Source organism: Micromys minutus, assembly GCF_963924665.1.
Source record: "Micromys minutus genome assembly, chromosome: 6".
Taxonomy (NCBI): domain Eukaryota; kingdom Metazoa; phylum Chordata; class Mammalia; order Rodentia; family Muridae; genus Micromys; species Micromys minutus.
In genome coordinates, this window is record NC_137975.1 from 27,307,411 (window position 1) to 27,319,910 (window position 12,500).

General features: G+C 40.3%; 1 protein-coding gene across 2 annotated transcripts in view; it reads right to left on the reverse strand.

Annotated features, from left to right (window-relative positions):
- Positions 1–610: 610 nt before the first annotated feature.
- Positions 611–12,500, reverse strand: part of CAMSAP2 (calmodulin regulated spectrin associated protein family member 2) — a 68,227-nt gene continuing 56,337 nt past the window's right edge. The window contains exons 12-17 of one of the 2 annotated variants that reach the window (XM_080917658.1): positions 9,753–9,889; positions 9,104–9,324; positions 7,461–7,533; positions 6,388–6,503; positions 3,844–3,962; positions 611–3,443 (exon numbers count right to left, since the gene is read on the reverse strand). In XM_080917658.1, the coding sequence (XP_080773784.1) occupies positions 3,138–3,443; positions 3,844–3,962; positions 6,388–6,503; positions 7,461–7,533; positions 9,104–9,324; positions 9,753–9,889 (972 nt within the window). In that variant the 3' untranslated portion in view covers positions 611–3,137. Of the gene's footprint in view, positions 3,444–3,843; positions 3,963–6,387; positions 6,504–7,460; positions 7,561–9,103; positions 9,325–9,752; positions 9,890–12,500 lie in introns of both variants that reach the window. The other variant, XM_080917657.1, reaches the window with a different exon arrangement.

The window sequence follows — 12,500 nt, forward strand, 5'->3', positions numbered from 1 at the left end:
TTATCTTTTGGTTTTTCAAGACAGGGTTTCTCTGCGCAGTCCTGGCTGTCCCGGAACTTGATTTGTAGAACAGATTGGCTTTGAACTCAAAGAGATCTGCCTGCCTCTGCTGCCTGAGTGCTGGGGTTAGAGACGTGCGCCACAACCGCTCAGCTGAGGACTGAGCATCCTACAGACACGTGATGCTCATGCCAGTGCCCGAGCTCATAACATGCATGAGGATGTTTTTTGGCTGTTTTTTTTTTTCATGCCTACATTTGAATAAGCTGAGCACAAGTGAAAGCTATAGAATAATATGGAACTGCTGTGGTGTGCAGAAGGTTGAGTGCCACACTGAAAGGCATAGCAGTTCTCACACCTCACAATTCTCAACACAGAGATGCTGTGAGGTGTGTATCTATCTGAGCAAAGCATAGAAGCTTAAAAACATTCTCATATCACCTAAGAAGCATTCAAACATAGTTTAATATTAAAGTTACTTAAGTAAATATTCAATTACTAAATTTAAACACAGGCTGAGAGACAGGAAAACTCCATGATGTGTTCTCCCGAGTCCAAATAATGTTACCAAACACAAGACCACACACACTTTATTGAAGAACCAGAGTCAGTTGGTGCCATGCTTTTATTTAAATGAAAGGGGAACTACACTGTACCCGGAACGAGCAAGCCTGACAGCACGGATCACCTGCAGCGCTCGGGAGCGGACAGGAAGCACACCACACACGGCACATTGCCCAACAGTGTCCATGGGTCACATCAAAGAAGGGGACTTTGGCTTTAAGTGGCCAAATAAAAACTATAATAGTTCTCCTAAAACAAAACCAAGAAACTGAGAGGAAAACTTGAGAAGTTGTGCTAAGTAGCAAAAGTTGACAGGCTACACTGGTTACCATGACAAGGATTTGGCAAATTTACCTAAGTAGTTACCATGGTAATTTGAGCTCCAATGATGACAACACTTGTGTTTCAGTAAGGTTGATAGAAATCTCCAAACTTTATGGAATGGCATATTTCTCTTGTATAATTTTAAAACATAATTTAAAAAGCTGCACCATAATAAAAAAAATCTGAAGACTAAAGAAATATATCTGTATTCCTCTGGAATTAATAAAGTAAAATCTAATACTGAGAGCAATGAGCTTTGTGGCAATATTCACAGCACACCTTTACACACTAGACATCCTGCTCAGTTGCTGGATATACAGATGTAAGAACGAAGACAGGCGAGTTCAGTGTTCATGAATTCTCTCAATGTCCTGCATCTGACTTTTCTTTATTCAGTACTCAGGCGACAAGCAAGGAGACCGCCGCTTTGATAGGGAAAAGGCCATGGTTAGTAATATAAAATGCTTATTAAATTCCTTTGTAATTCACTTTGTTTTGATTATGTTTGTTTATAACTTTTAAAATTACTCTTATCCCAAGGATATCTTTGTTTGCCCATTTCCTTCTGTGATAAAAATTGGTGTCTGAAAGGTAAAATGTGAAATTCCCCATTTTTAATATTTATATATACACAGTATGTATACATTTAAAATATAAGAGTTACATATCCTGGTCTCTCACATGCAAGCAGTAGATCGCAAAGAGTTTTGAGCTACACATACATTTTGCACAGGTATTGGAAAAAAATCTGTGAAATTTTTTTTTACATTTTAACAAATATACATAAATATAAGAACATAAATTACAGTAAAATATTGACAGCATTTGAGAAAATGTTGAAAACCCAGATGCACTGATACTAAAAGGCTTTATAATAATAGAAAAGTACAGCTCAGGGACTCACATTCCATTCTTCTTTTTAAATAAGTAAATACATCACATGAGACATGAGTTCCCTCTCTAAACAACTTAATTAGAGAAATGTACATATATCATCTCTATATCCCATGGAAAAAACCCAAACTACTCTGTCACTTATAAACAATATCTTCCCCACTGGTGTACACAGTTGTCACAACACTGACACATAAAAGGGCACACAATCAATCATTCAAGTCTATTCCTGAGAATGGAGTTTTCCCCAACTAACCCTCTGGTATACTTGCTAAAGAAAGATTGTGTAGAGGAGATTGCAAATGTGTCCTTAATCTAAGCTGTTCCACTGGAAAAGGATTAAAAAGAAAGAAAACCCAGTATAAGTAAAATAACGTGAAGCTACTTTCAAATCAAAATGTAGCCCTTTGTGCATGTTTAAAAATTCTAAATATAATTTCCCTATCAGTTATAAATACAAAGGCCTCCTGAGCTTCCCAGGAAACCGGACATTTCCATACTGAAAGGCAACACTCCCACGTCACTCACTTCTGCCAGCTTGTAAAGGCATAGAAAGTGGTCTTTGTTGTTGTTAAGAGTACAATCTAGTTCATCCTCAGTTGGCCAGAAGTGGTATAAAAAACAGCACTGACTTAATCAGCAGTTCCTTACAGGATACTCTGGGTTAGCTTGTGTGGTCTACAGGGAACCCAGTAGCAGCTTTTATACCTTCTTACTTAATAAAGAAATGTTAATACTTGTGTGAATAATAAATACAGAGTGTAAATACTTAGGATTTTTGCAAACGCTGTAACACCATTAGAACATGAGGGCTATTGTAAAACGTAACACTAGTGTTTCTCTTAACATCATATGAAAGGTGCAAGTGTTTCTTTTCAACATGAACTTTCTACTTTCATGATCTCACATAAAACAAACACAAAGGCAGCTTAGAATAAACCCCCAGGAGAGAGAACAGGAACAACAACAACAAAACCATTTGAAGATGTGTACACATAGTACAGGGTTAAAAAAATACAACACATAATTGTCATCTAGCCACACCTCAAGCCTATGTCCTACTGTGTCCATGAGAATTCAGTGCTTCAAGTTCTCTAACACAGGCAGGCGAGCCCGGAAATATACAAACCTCCGTTTGTGAATCAAAGCATCTCCTTCATCGAGTAGACTTATCACCTAGTAAGAATCTTCTGCACTCCAAATACTGTTTACATTCCAGTTGTTCACAACAACAGAGTTAAGGTCCAGTTTTAATTGATAAAAAATCTTGTTGGCAATTAGAAAGATTCTCTATAGGCAGGAAAGACGAAGTACAAATTTACCACACAGCTTCTGAAGCAAGCATCTCCTGCCTCCTATGCTTTAGTGGGTAAGAGTTTTTTGGGTGTTACTGGTCTTTTGGTCTGCCATAAGTGGCTATGAATGGTAATTGCATCCACACTAGCAGATAACGTTTTAGCAGGTATGTGGCTAAACTGTTTTCTGTCAGAATTGTACTTGTAAAGTCCCTCAATCATCTTTTTAGTGATAGATTTAGGACCTATCCCAGTCAGTTTATTAATTTCTTCAGTTTCTGGGCAGTAAGTATACAGAGACCTGAACTGGCAGCCTGAATCCCGGAACAAGATTAAGAAGTTGTTGGCATCTGACTTCTCCATTTCCTTTAGAACAGAAAACAAGAACAAGATAACAATGAAGCTGTAGTATTTTACTGAATGTTTATACACTGCTAATTATTTCTCGGTTAGAACTTATGACACAGTCTAGAAGCAAACCTTCTGTTAGTATCTGGCAGTGCCAGGGATTACCTACACTTGCTAAGTATGTGCTCATCACCATACACTACTGACATATTTTAAAGTCTCTACGTGGTTTTAATTAAACCTGTACGTCTTCCAGAACTCTGAGGAGAGTAACACCATCTAATACTAACAAACATCACTTCAGACCCTCTCAAATTCTAGGAGCCTGTCACAGTATTTTCCCTTGCACCCACCCAAACAGAAGACTCCTGAAGTTTGGAAATGCTACAAAATTTAATTTTCATGAGAACATGCTTACCTCTAATATTTTTTTCTTCTGACCTTCATTTACTTTTCCAGCCAAACAGCAATGAGCTAACGCATTCTGTATTATGTGTTTATTGGATTTTGCACTAGGTTCCTTGTAAAGCTTTGGTCCTGTAGGAAACATTTACAACAGTTATAGAAATAACATTTCCCAGACAGAAATGCTATCAGTTTTCTATGACACAACTGCCACACTGCTGACTCTGCAAGTGAGACCTGAGCTCTAGACGAGAAGCTGCTATGAAACCTCCTTTTTTGTTTGAAGACAGGTTTCCATTGCTGTAGCCTTGGATGTCTTGGAACTCTGCAGCTAGACCAGGCTGGTCTCAAAACTCACAAGAGATTTGCCTGCCTCTGCCTCCCAAGTGCTGGTATTAAAGGCATGTACCACCATTTGTCCAGCTCTTATGGTCTGACTACAACTCCAGACACAACATGGTTTTATTCATACAGGACACATTTGGAGAATGTTCTTGTGGCATTTTGATGCTGTCCCATGAAGGCAGTGTCAGAATTAAGATATTGCTTGTAACTGTTACACTGTCCCCTTAATCTTCCAGACTGGCTTGATTGTTTACTAGTGAGCTTAAAGTATAAAGGGCCTAAGAGTAATTCTTAGTTTACTTTAGTTTTCTTGAGACAGTGACTCACTCATAACTCTTCAGTCCAGGCTGGCCTGGAACTCATGGCCACCCTCTTCTCTCAGCCTCCCAAGTACTGGCGTTACAGTTAGAAGCCACCGTACTTGGCTTTAGCTTGTAAAAAGGTTAAGAAGGTAGTCATTTTTCTTGAAAGCACAGGATTTGTGTTCAACCCCCTAGAACCCACATTATATATATTTAAGTATTGGTAAGGTGAAGACAGGCAAATGAAACCCTGTTTCAAAAACACACAGCTGGATGTGGTAGCATATGCCTTCAATACCAGTATCCAGAAAACAGGCCAGCCAGGGGGACATAGTGAGACCCTGTTTAAAAATCCCAAAGCAGACCACCACACACACAGGTTGTCTTCTTGCTCTGCATGTGTACACAAAATGAAGAAAAGCATTCTTTTCCAGGTTGCTAAGACTGTTCAACGTTACAAATGCAGAGGGAGCACCATGGCAATACTGTCCAATCTCACACTAAAAGCTGTAAGACTGGGGCTGGAGATGTGACACTGGCTGCTTGCATCTCCACAGTACCTGGGTTTGATTCCCAGCACCTACCCAGTGGCTCACAACCACCTCGAACTCTAGCCCCAGAGCTGATGCAGAACCAGGTATGCAAGTGGGGAGCAAACATGTACATGGGCAAAACACTCATATACATTAGTGTAGATTTATGTTAAGGCAATACATGATTAGACAGGGAGAGGAGGTGGGAGAAGGGAGAGGAAATGGAAGAGGAGGAGTCAGAGGAGGATACAGAGTGTAGTGGTAAATCTGCCCAAAACAGACAGCAGTTTGTTTTCCTAGTTACTGAGTTGTGTTTTCATTGAATGGGTTTATTTGGGTTGAAGAGGAAAGTGCAACAAATTGGCGACTGGGTTAAAAAGAATATTGCAACACATTAGATAGATAGACGGATGGATGGATGGATGGATGGATGGATGGATGGATGGATGGATGAGCGGGAGGGCAGGCAGGCAGAAGGATGGAGAGGGAGGCTGTCAGATTGACCCTAGGAAGTTGTACCAAATAGATAAAGCATTAAAAGGGGAAGGAGAAGCTAGAAAGTAAATACACGAACAATTCTAACTGGTTCTTGGCTACTGAGGGTGTGGTAAGGCTTCCAACTCTGCAAAACCGCAGGAACATGGGACCGTCTCCTTTTTCTGTTTCCTTCCTTTCCTTCATCTCACATAGGTGCCTGTCCCTCACTCCCGCCTCTGCTCCATGTCTAACTGTACCCTCATTTTCTAGTTTCTAGTCTGGCTTTAGTCAGTGCTGTCCACCCACAGAGCTTTAAAGAGGAGCTAGAGGGAACAGGGACAGTGAGGATGATGTCTCCTAGATCGAATGCACTTACCTTTAGGGTCCCTTGATACTGTAATTATCATTACTATTTTGATGGTGCTAAAAGTTAGGCTCAGGCCCTCACGCAAATTAGGCAGAGGCTTCCAGTGCATTTTATTTTTATTTTGAGATAGAGTCCCATTAAGTTACCCAGGCTGGTTATAACTGAAGTCTTGATGTTAGGGAGAATTATAAAGTTCTTATGGAATAGAATCTCCTTCATTAGTTATAAGGAACAATATTTTGTTGATGAAACTTCTCTAAGGTTTCTTTGAGCCCAAATTACCACACAGGAATGGCCAGTAAAATGGGCAGATGGTATCTGAGTTAGGTCAACCTTACTCAGCAGGAGTGAGCCACTGCCTCCTTCAGTGGAGCTGCATCACTGAAAGGCTAGCACCTCAGTGAGCCCTTCTTTACTGCAGCACACGCCTGTGTTTGTGATGCAAAGTGAGCCTGTAAGTCCTGTACCACACTCTACGCCTGTTCTCGTTAGTGTGTTAAATTAGAGTGCTCCCCTGAAAAACTCACACAAACCTGTGTATTCTGTTCCAGAAGCCACTGAAGAAGTTGTGGATGCGTTTTCCCAGTCTTTCTCGCCATTCCGACTGCCGCAACGACTTGGAGATAAGAAGCCTTCTACAGACTCTGACCTAAAAATGAGTATCTTACATTTTAAGTCTCAGAAAAAAAGAATCTTTGAGCTCCTGATGATGCATGTTATAGTATCAACCAAACCAACCTAGAGCTTTAAAGAGAGATAGTGTATCTTCTTTATGCCATAGCAGGCACACTGTAAACATCTGTTGGAATGAACTGTCCCATGTGCAATCTGGCAGCCAGCACAAGAGTGGTGCCAGTGACAGTCTGTCCTAGGTCCAAGAAGTGCTCTGCGCTCTTTTGTGATGTGGGTCTCCTAATTCAAGGTGACACTGATCTTTCAAGTCTATATGCTAGAGAAATAGTATCAGGGTCCTTGTATCTGTGAGTTACATACAAATGCTCCAGAATGTTATATTCAAATAAGCAAGTACTTTGGGATTATTCTAATGTCATTGTCTTCACTGGGAAAACAGATTTTATTTTTCTTTATTATTTAATCATAGTTATATTAGCAACTATTTGTATAAAAATACTATTAGTGTTTATAGCTTGTAAAAGCATTTGTTAATTCAAATTCTAAAAGAGCACTGAAAAGTAAACAGATCTTATAACTATAGCATATTATTATATATACCTATATAAAATTGTAAGCTATAGTTAGTAACTATATATTATATATAACACTTAGTAACAATATAGTGTGTGTGCATGTACATACAATGTCATTCAGAAGGTTTGATGACAACTTGAAGCCATTTCTCCCTTTCACCGTGTGGGTTCTGTAGATTAAACTCAGGTCATCAGACATGGCGGCAGATGCCATTACCTACTGAGCCATCTTAGTGGCCCCACCTCATATCATTTTAACATTAAGTCTTAAATCAGCAATGTTAAAAATTTGTGATGCTTCACTTATTATAAAATAACTAAATTTTTATTTATATTTTTATGTAATTGCAAGTACCACATTCTTTCCTGTGACAAACATTCAAAAGCTCTGGGCTTACCTTGGCGTCCTCTTGCCTGAGTGAACACTCTCGGTATCACCTGTGTTCAGCGATGCCAAAGAGAGGCTAGAGACTGAAAAAACACGGTAAATTCGTGATCCTGAACAAAAACAAAATTGGAAATGTAAAAGAAGAAACTAGAAAAGAGGCTGTTCATTAGATAACACCAGCAATGATAACTGGACTTTTGCTATTTTTTTCTTTACTCTGAATCTAGGCACACAGCATGTCCCACGCATATATCCACAACGTAAACTAAGAATAAGGAATAAAGCTTGAGGCAACAATAAAACTAACTTGCTGTTTCAAAAGTGAAGTGGTAACAGAGACCTAATTCCCTGACCAGGGTTTTTTCAAGAAAGAAACATATATTTAGCAATATCTAATTCCTCTGTGCAAAATTAGCTTATTATACTCTTCTTCCAACATTTTTTAGTTTTGATTCTTGTTCCATGACTCTTTGCCTGCACGTCTGTAGATGCTGGCTGTGTGCCTGGTGTCCACGGAGGCTAGAAGAGGGTGCTGGATCCCTGAGTTATGAACCACTGGTTGTGAACTATTATGTGAGCTGGGACCTGAACCCTAGTCCTCTGCAAGAGCAGCAAGTGCTCTCACCACTGAGCGCCTCCAGCCATCTCTTCAGCACATCGGCCATATTTTGTATCAGTCTTGCCAAACCAGGCTTGTTCCTACAGCCTCGGAATTTGGAAGACTGGAGCAGAAATGCTAGCTGGAGGCAGGCTGTGCTGAAGAGCAAGCACATAAGCCAAGCCTCACTGCCCACCCAATCCAGAGTAACTTACACAAGTTCTTGTTTAATATTAGGGTAATGGGGATAAAATCTAGAGCCTCAAGGATATTAGGCAAGGCCTCCACTTTTTATCTTCAGCTCTAACTGTAGAAAATTTCTGAAATTTTCCATGATATTAAATATTTATGTATATTGAAATTTTCAACTCCAAGAAATTATAATTTTGAATTTTTGACTATTTGTATCTTAAAGGGAAGACTTCTAAAATCTTGACCTGATGTTCTTTCCTATCCAGATAAGAATGTCAGTGGCAGGGCTTAGACCTCCCATGTGAAGTCCTGAATTAGAACAGACAAAACAGATGTACAGGTGTGTCTCTTCTGCCTTTCACACACGTGACATTTATCCTCAACTTATGTTTTTAAACAGTAGTTCCTGCGTTGGGGACATAGTGTAGTGGCTTTGAATTCCACTTGCTTATCAAGCACAAAGCCCTGGATTCAATCCCAACACTGCATTAGAGGGTGGTACATGCCTGTAATTCCAGCACTCTCCGGGCAGAGGTTGGAGGATCAGAAGTTGAAGGTTATCCTTAGCTATACAGTGAGTCTGAGGTTAGCCTAAGCTGTATGAGTCCTTGTCTAAGAGGGGAGGACATTATATCTGCAGATTCACGTTAGGCATTCACATTTGATCTGCTGGATATATGCATGCACACACAATGCACCTGGATTAAATACAAATTTCCTTTGCTTATTTTGGTTTTCCAAATAAGACCATGCATCACCTCAAACAATGTATCCAATTTAGTATCACCAAAGCACTGTCCAGTTAGTACGCCAAAGCAAGCTGGTGTTTATGAACAGACCTCCTCATAAGTAACTGGTGTTACCTGGAGGGCCTTTGATTGGCGTTTTGGGAGATTCAATATGGTCTCTGTGGATAGACTTTGGTCGCTGTTTTTTCTGCTTTGCCACCTGAGGACGAGGCCTGATCACTGTGTCCATGTCTTCCATCAGCTTCAGCTGTTTCCGCCGCATGTACTCCTGCCTAATGAACTCTCTCCGTGCTCGCTCGTCTTCCTTCTTCTGACGCTCTTCTTCAGTTTTTCGCCTAAGAAGTCAAATGGCTGAATAGGTTATTCTGCATACCAAATACAAACGACACTGGAGAGTTACATGTTTGATGGGAGGAAACTATTTCAGAACCGTGGGGAAAAAAATCATTGTTGGCTTAAAATGTACTTGAGCAAATTTTAAATTTTGGTCGTGTGTGTGTGTGTTTCTCATTATTTAAATTAATGGCTTTTAAACATTAGTATTGATTTTCAAAGTTACTACTCATTTACTCTGACAAGCAAAATGAATAGTTTGAACTTCTAAAACCACCCAGAGCCAACAATGAATGGCCTGGCTGCTTTTTACACCCAACATTCCTGAAGAATCCTGTTAGTATGGTACTGATGCAACACTACCCTGCAGGCACACTTGCAGCTCTAAAGAGCCCCGAGTCCTGACATACCTGCACAGCATCCTCCTCACCTGGTCTCCTCTTTCTTATGCTCCATTTCTGCTTCCAGCTGCTGCTTCCGAAGCTGAGTTTCCTTCTCTCTTCTTAACCGTTTCTCCAACAAAGCCGCCCGTTTCATTGCCATATCATTTTCTGCCTTTTGATCATCCTAGAACAAAGAGTAAACATTTCATTTACCATAGCCACATTTTATGGTTACTATTATATCTGAAGGTTGGAACTAATTACAACCCTACAAATGTGGACATGACACACAAAATGTAAGAAATCCTTAAACTTAATGGCCGTCAAAAGAAGGAAATAAGTGCTTTCTTATTCTGTTTCAGCTTGTGTACATGTGCACGTGCACGCCACAGTGCATGTGTGGGGGTTGGTGGATAACCTGCAGAAGCCTGTTCTCTCCCTCACCATGTGGATCTCAGGGACTGAACTCAGGTCTTTAGGTTTGGTGTTAACAGCCTTTACCTGGTGGGCTGTCTCATGGCCTAAAAACAATTGTTTACAAAAATTACATTCTCTGAACTAATGTGTGCATGCATACATGCCACGGCCCCACATGGAAGTCGGAAACAACCTGCAAAAGCTGCTTCCCTTCCTCTACAATGTTGGTCCCAGGGATCAAACTCAGACTGTCAGAATTGGCAGTGTCTTTCCCCTGAGTCATCTCACTGGCCCACAAATAACTTGTTTTCATCCTAATAAACAACCTAGAGTAGCAGAGTGTGGCCTCCATTTTAAAAATCACATTTAAATTATAATGAAAACTCAGATAAAAAGCTTTCCAAAACTCACAGCAAATGTCATGTCACATAAATGGCACACTGTTGCATGGGCTCGTCTTCAGTTTAGTTTTTGTTTTGTTCAGCTGAGGTACTGAAAGTTTGACTGGTAGGTCACTTGGAAGCAGAGCTAGGTATAATTTCCTTTTCTGAAGTTCTGCATTCTCAGTGTTGTTCAGGACCCGTAACCCTCCTAGACTGACTGTCCTCAGTCAGCTCCCAGAACCCTCTACGGTGCAGGGCTTACAATCCAAGCTGCAGAACCCTCTACGGTGCAGGGCTTACAATCCAAGCTGCAGTACCGACTCACTGTCTCACAGACTCCTTGAGGATGCTTATGTTTTAGTGGCTAATGCATTTGCATTATGTGCTGGACATTACAGGTTTTGAATCACACAGGAAAGAGGGACTTTTGTCTCTCTCTCTCTCTTTTTTTTTTTTTTGCCTGGGAGCCTAGAGACAAATTTCATGGTGAACAGAAAAAGATCAAATCAAATCATCAGCTGAAACATACCTTTCTGTCTAGCTAACAAACTATACATACTACACTATGCTTTGGGTAAAAAGAACCAGTGCCCCTGCGTGTTCACAGTAATCGAGAAAGAAAAGAAAAACACGGTAACTAAAAACTATGGATTCCAAGTGCAATGTCAGTATACTCAGGACCCCACAGAGACACAAGGTGAAGACAGTTAACCTAGGAAGCATGGCAGTCTTAGAGGAAAGAGTTAAAGAGCAGTCTAGAAGCTACAAGGAAGAGTCTAGACAAGCAGGTCTGGGTTATTCTACCCAAGTCCCTGAATTGTGCTAAGGTTTGAACTTTATAAATGTTCACTCAGAATGCTGGAGGACACAGGCTCACTGCTCAGAACCACATTTAATATGAAGAAGGTGCCTGCAGTGGAGCCAGGCTCATGGGGACAGTGGCATAAAGAACAGGATGGCATGAGCAGAGGCTGGAGACCCATGTAAGAAATTATACCCATGCCCAGGAGATGGAGTCAACAGGAAGGAAAAGAATGCAGATGTGGATGGATGCCCAGTTTACAGTGAGGATGCTCCTGCCCCCAGTTTCCTTTCTGGCAAGGAAAAAATGGTAACAAAGGTCTCTAAACTTGCATTTAAAAAAATTGCTATGTGTTAGTAGTAGTCTATTAAAAAATAGCATTTCTTTATGATTAACAGACAAAACACGACTTACATCCATTTCTAAATGCTGAGAGAAGCCTAAGGGACAAGCATTTTGAGATAAAATTTAAAATAAATCACAATAAAACAAGCAAAACCCACTGTCTCAACAGTCTCAGTTTGCTTGTTTCTTGCCACTGCTGATGCACACGTCACCTATTTTAAGTTCTCTAACTGTGGCTTCTTGGCACACTTCTAAGTAAATCTACCCCGAGCATCTTTACCAAGCCAGAGGGAAGAAGTATGAGCAGCACATGTTCTGACAGTGAAAAACACCCTCTTCCAGTAGTGATGGGATAAGAGAGGAGGAGAAAAGCTTTACTCTATTTCAAGCTTATGTATAAAGCCCAAGAACCTCACTATCAGGAAGTACACTGTCTAGGTTCTGCCACGTGTTTGGCTGAAGTATTGTTTAACTACTGTAATCTAACAGCAATGGTAAAATTAAAATTGAAAGTCCTAATCTGCACAGACATAGGACTAGCGATTACCTGGTTTTAGTGCATTACCAACAACAAATCTGAAAATACATTTCTAGTTATAGAAAAGCAAACTGTGGACCACAGTGCAGAGCATAAGCAGGTAATACCACAGCCCATAGATCGTGTATACATCTCTTTTCAAAATGTTTTTAAAGGACTTTTTTCAGAGGTGGATAATGTAGCTATATATTGGCAGAGCTCTGTTCAGTATGCAAAGCACTGGCTTTGGTTCCCAGAACTGCAGAAAAAGAGAAACTATATCTCAATGATAACATCAAACTACTACACCCTTTTGACAATATTTCACTTT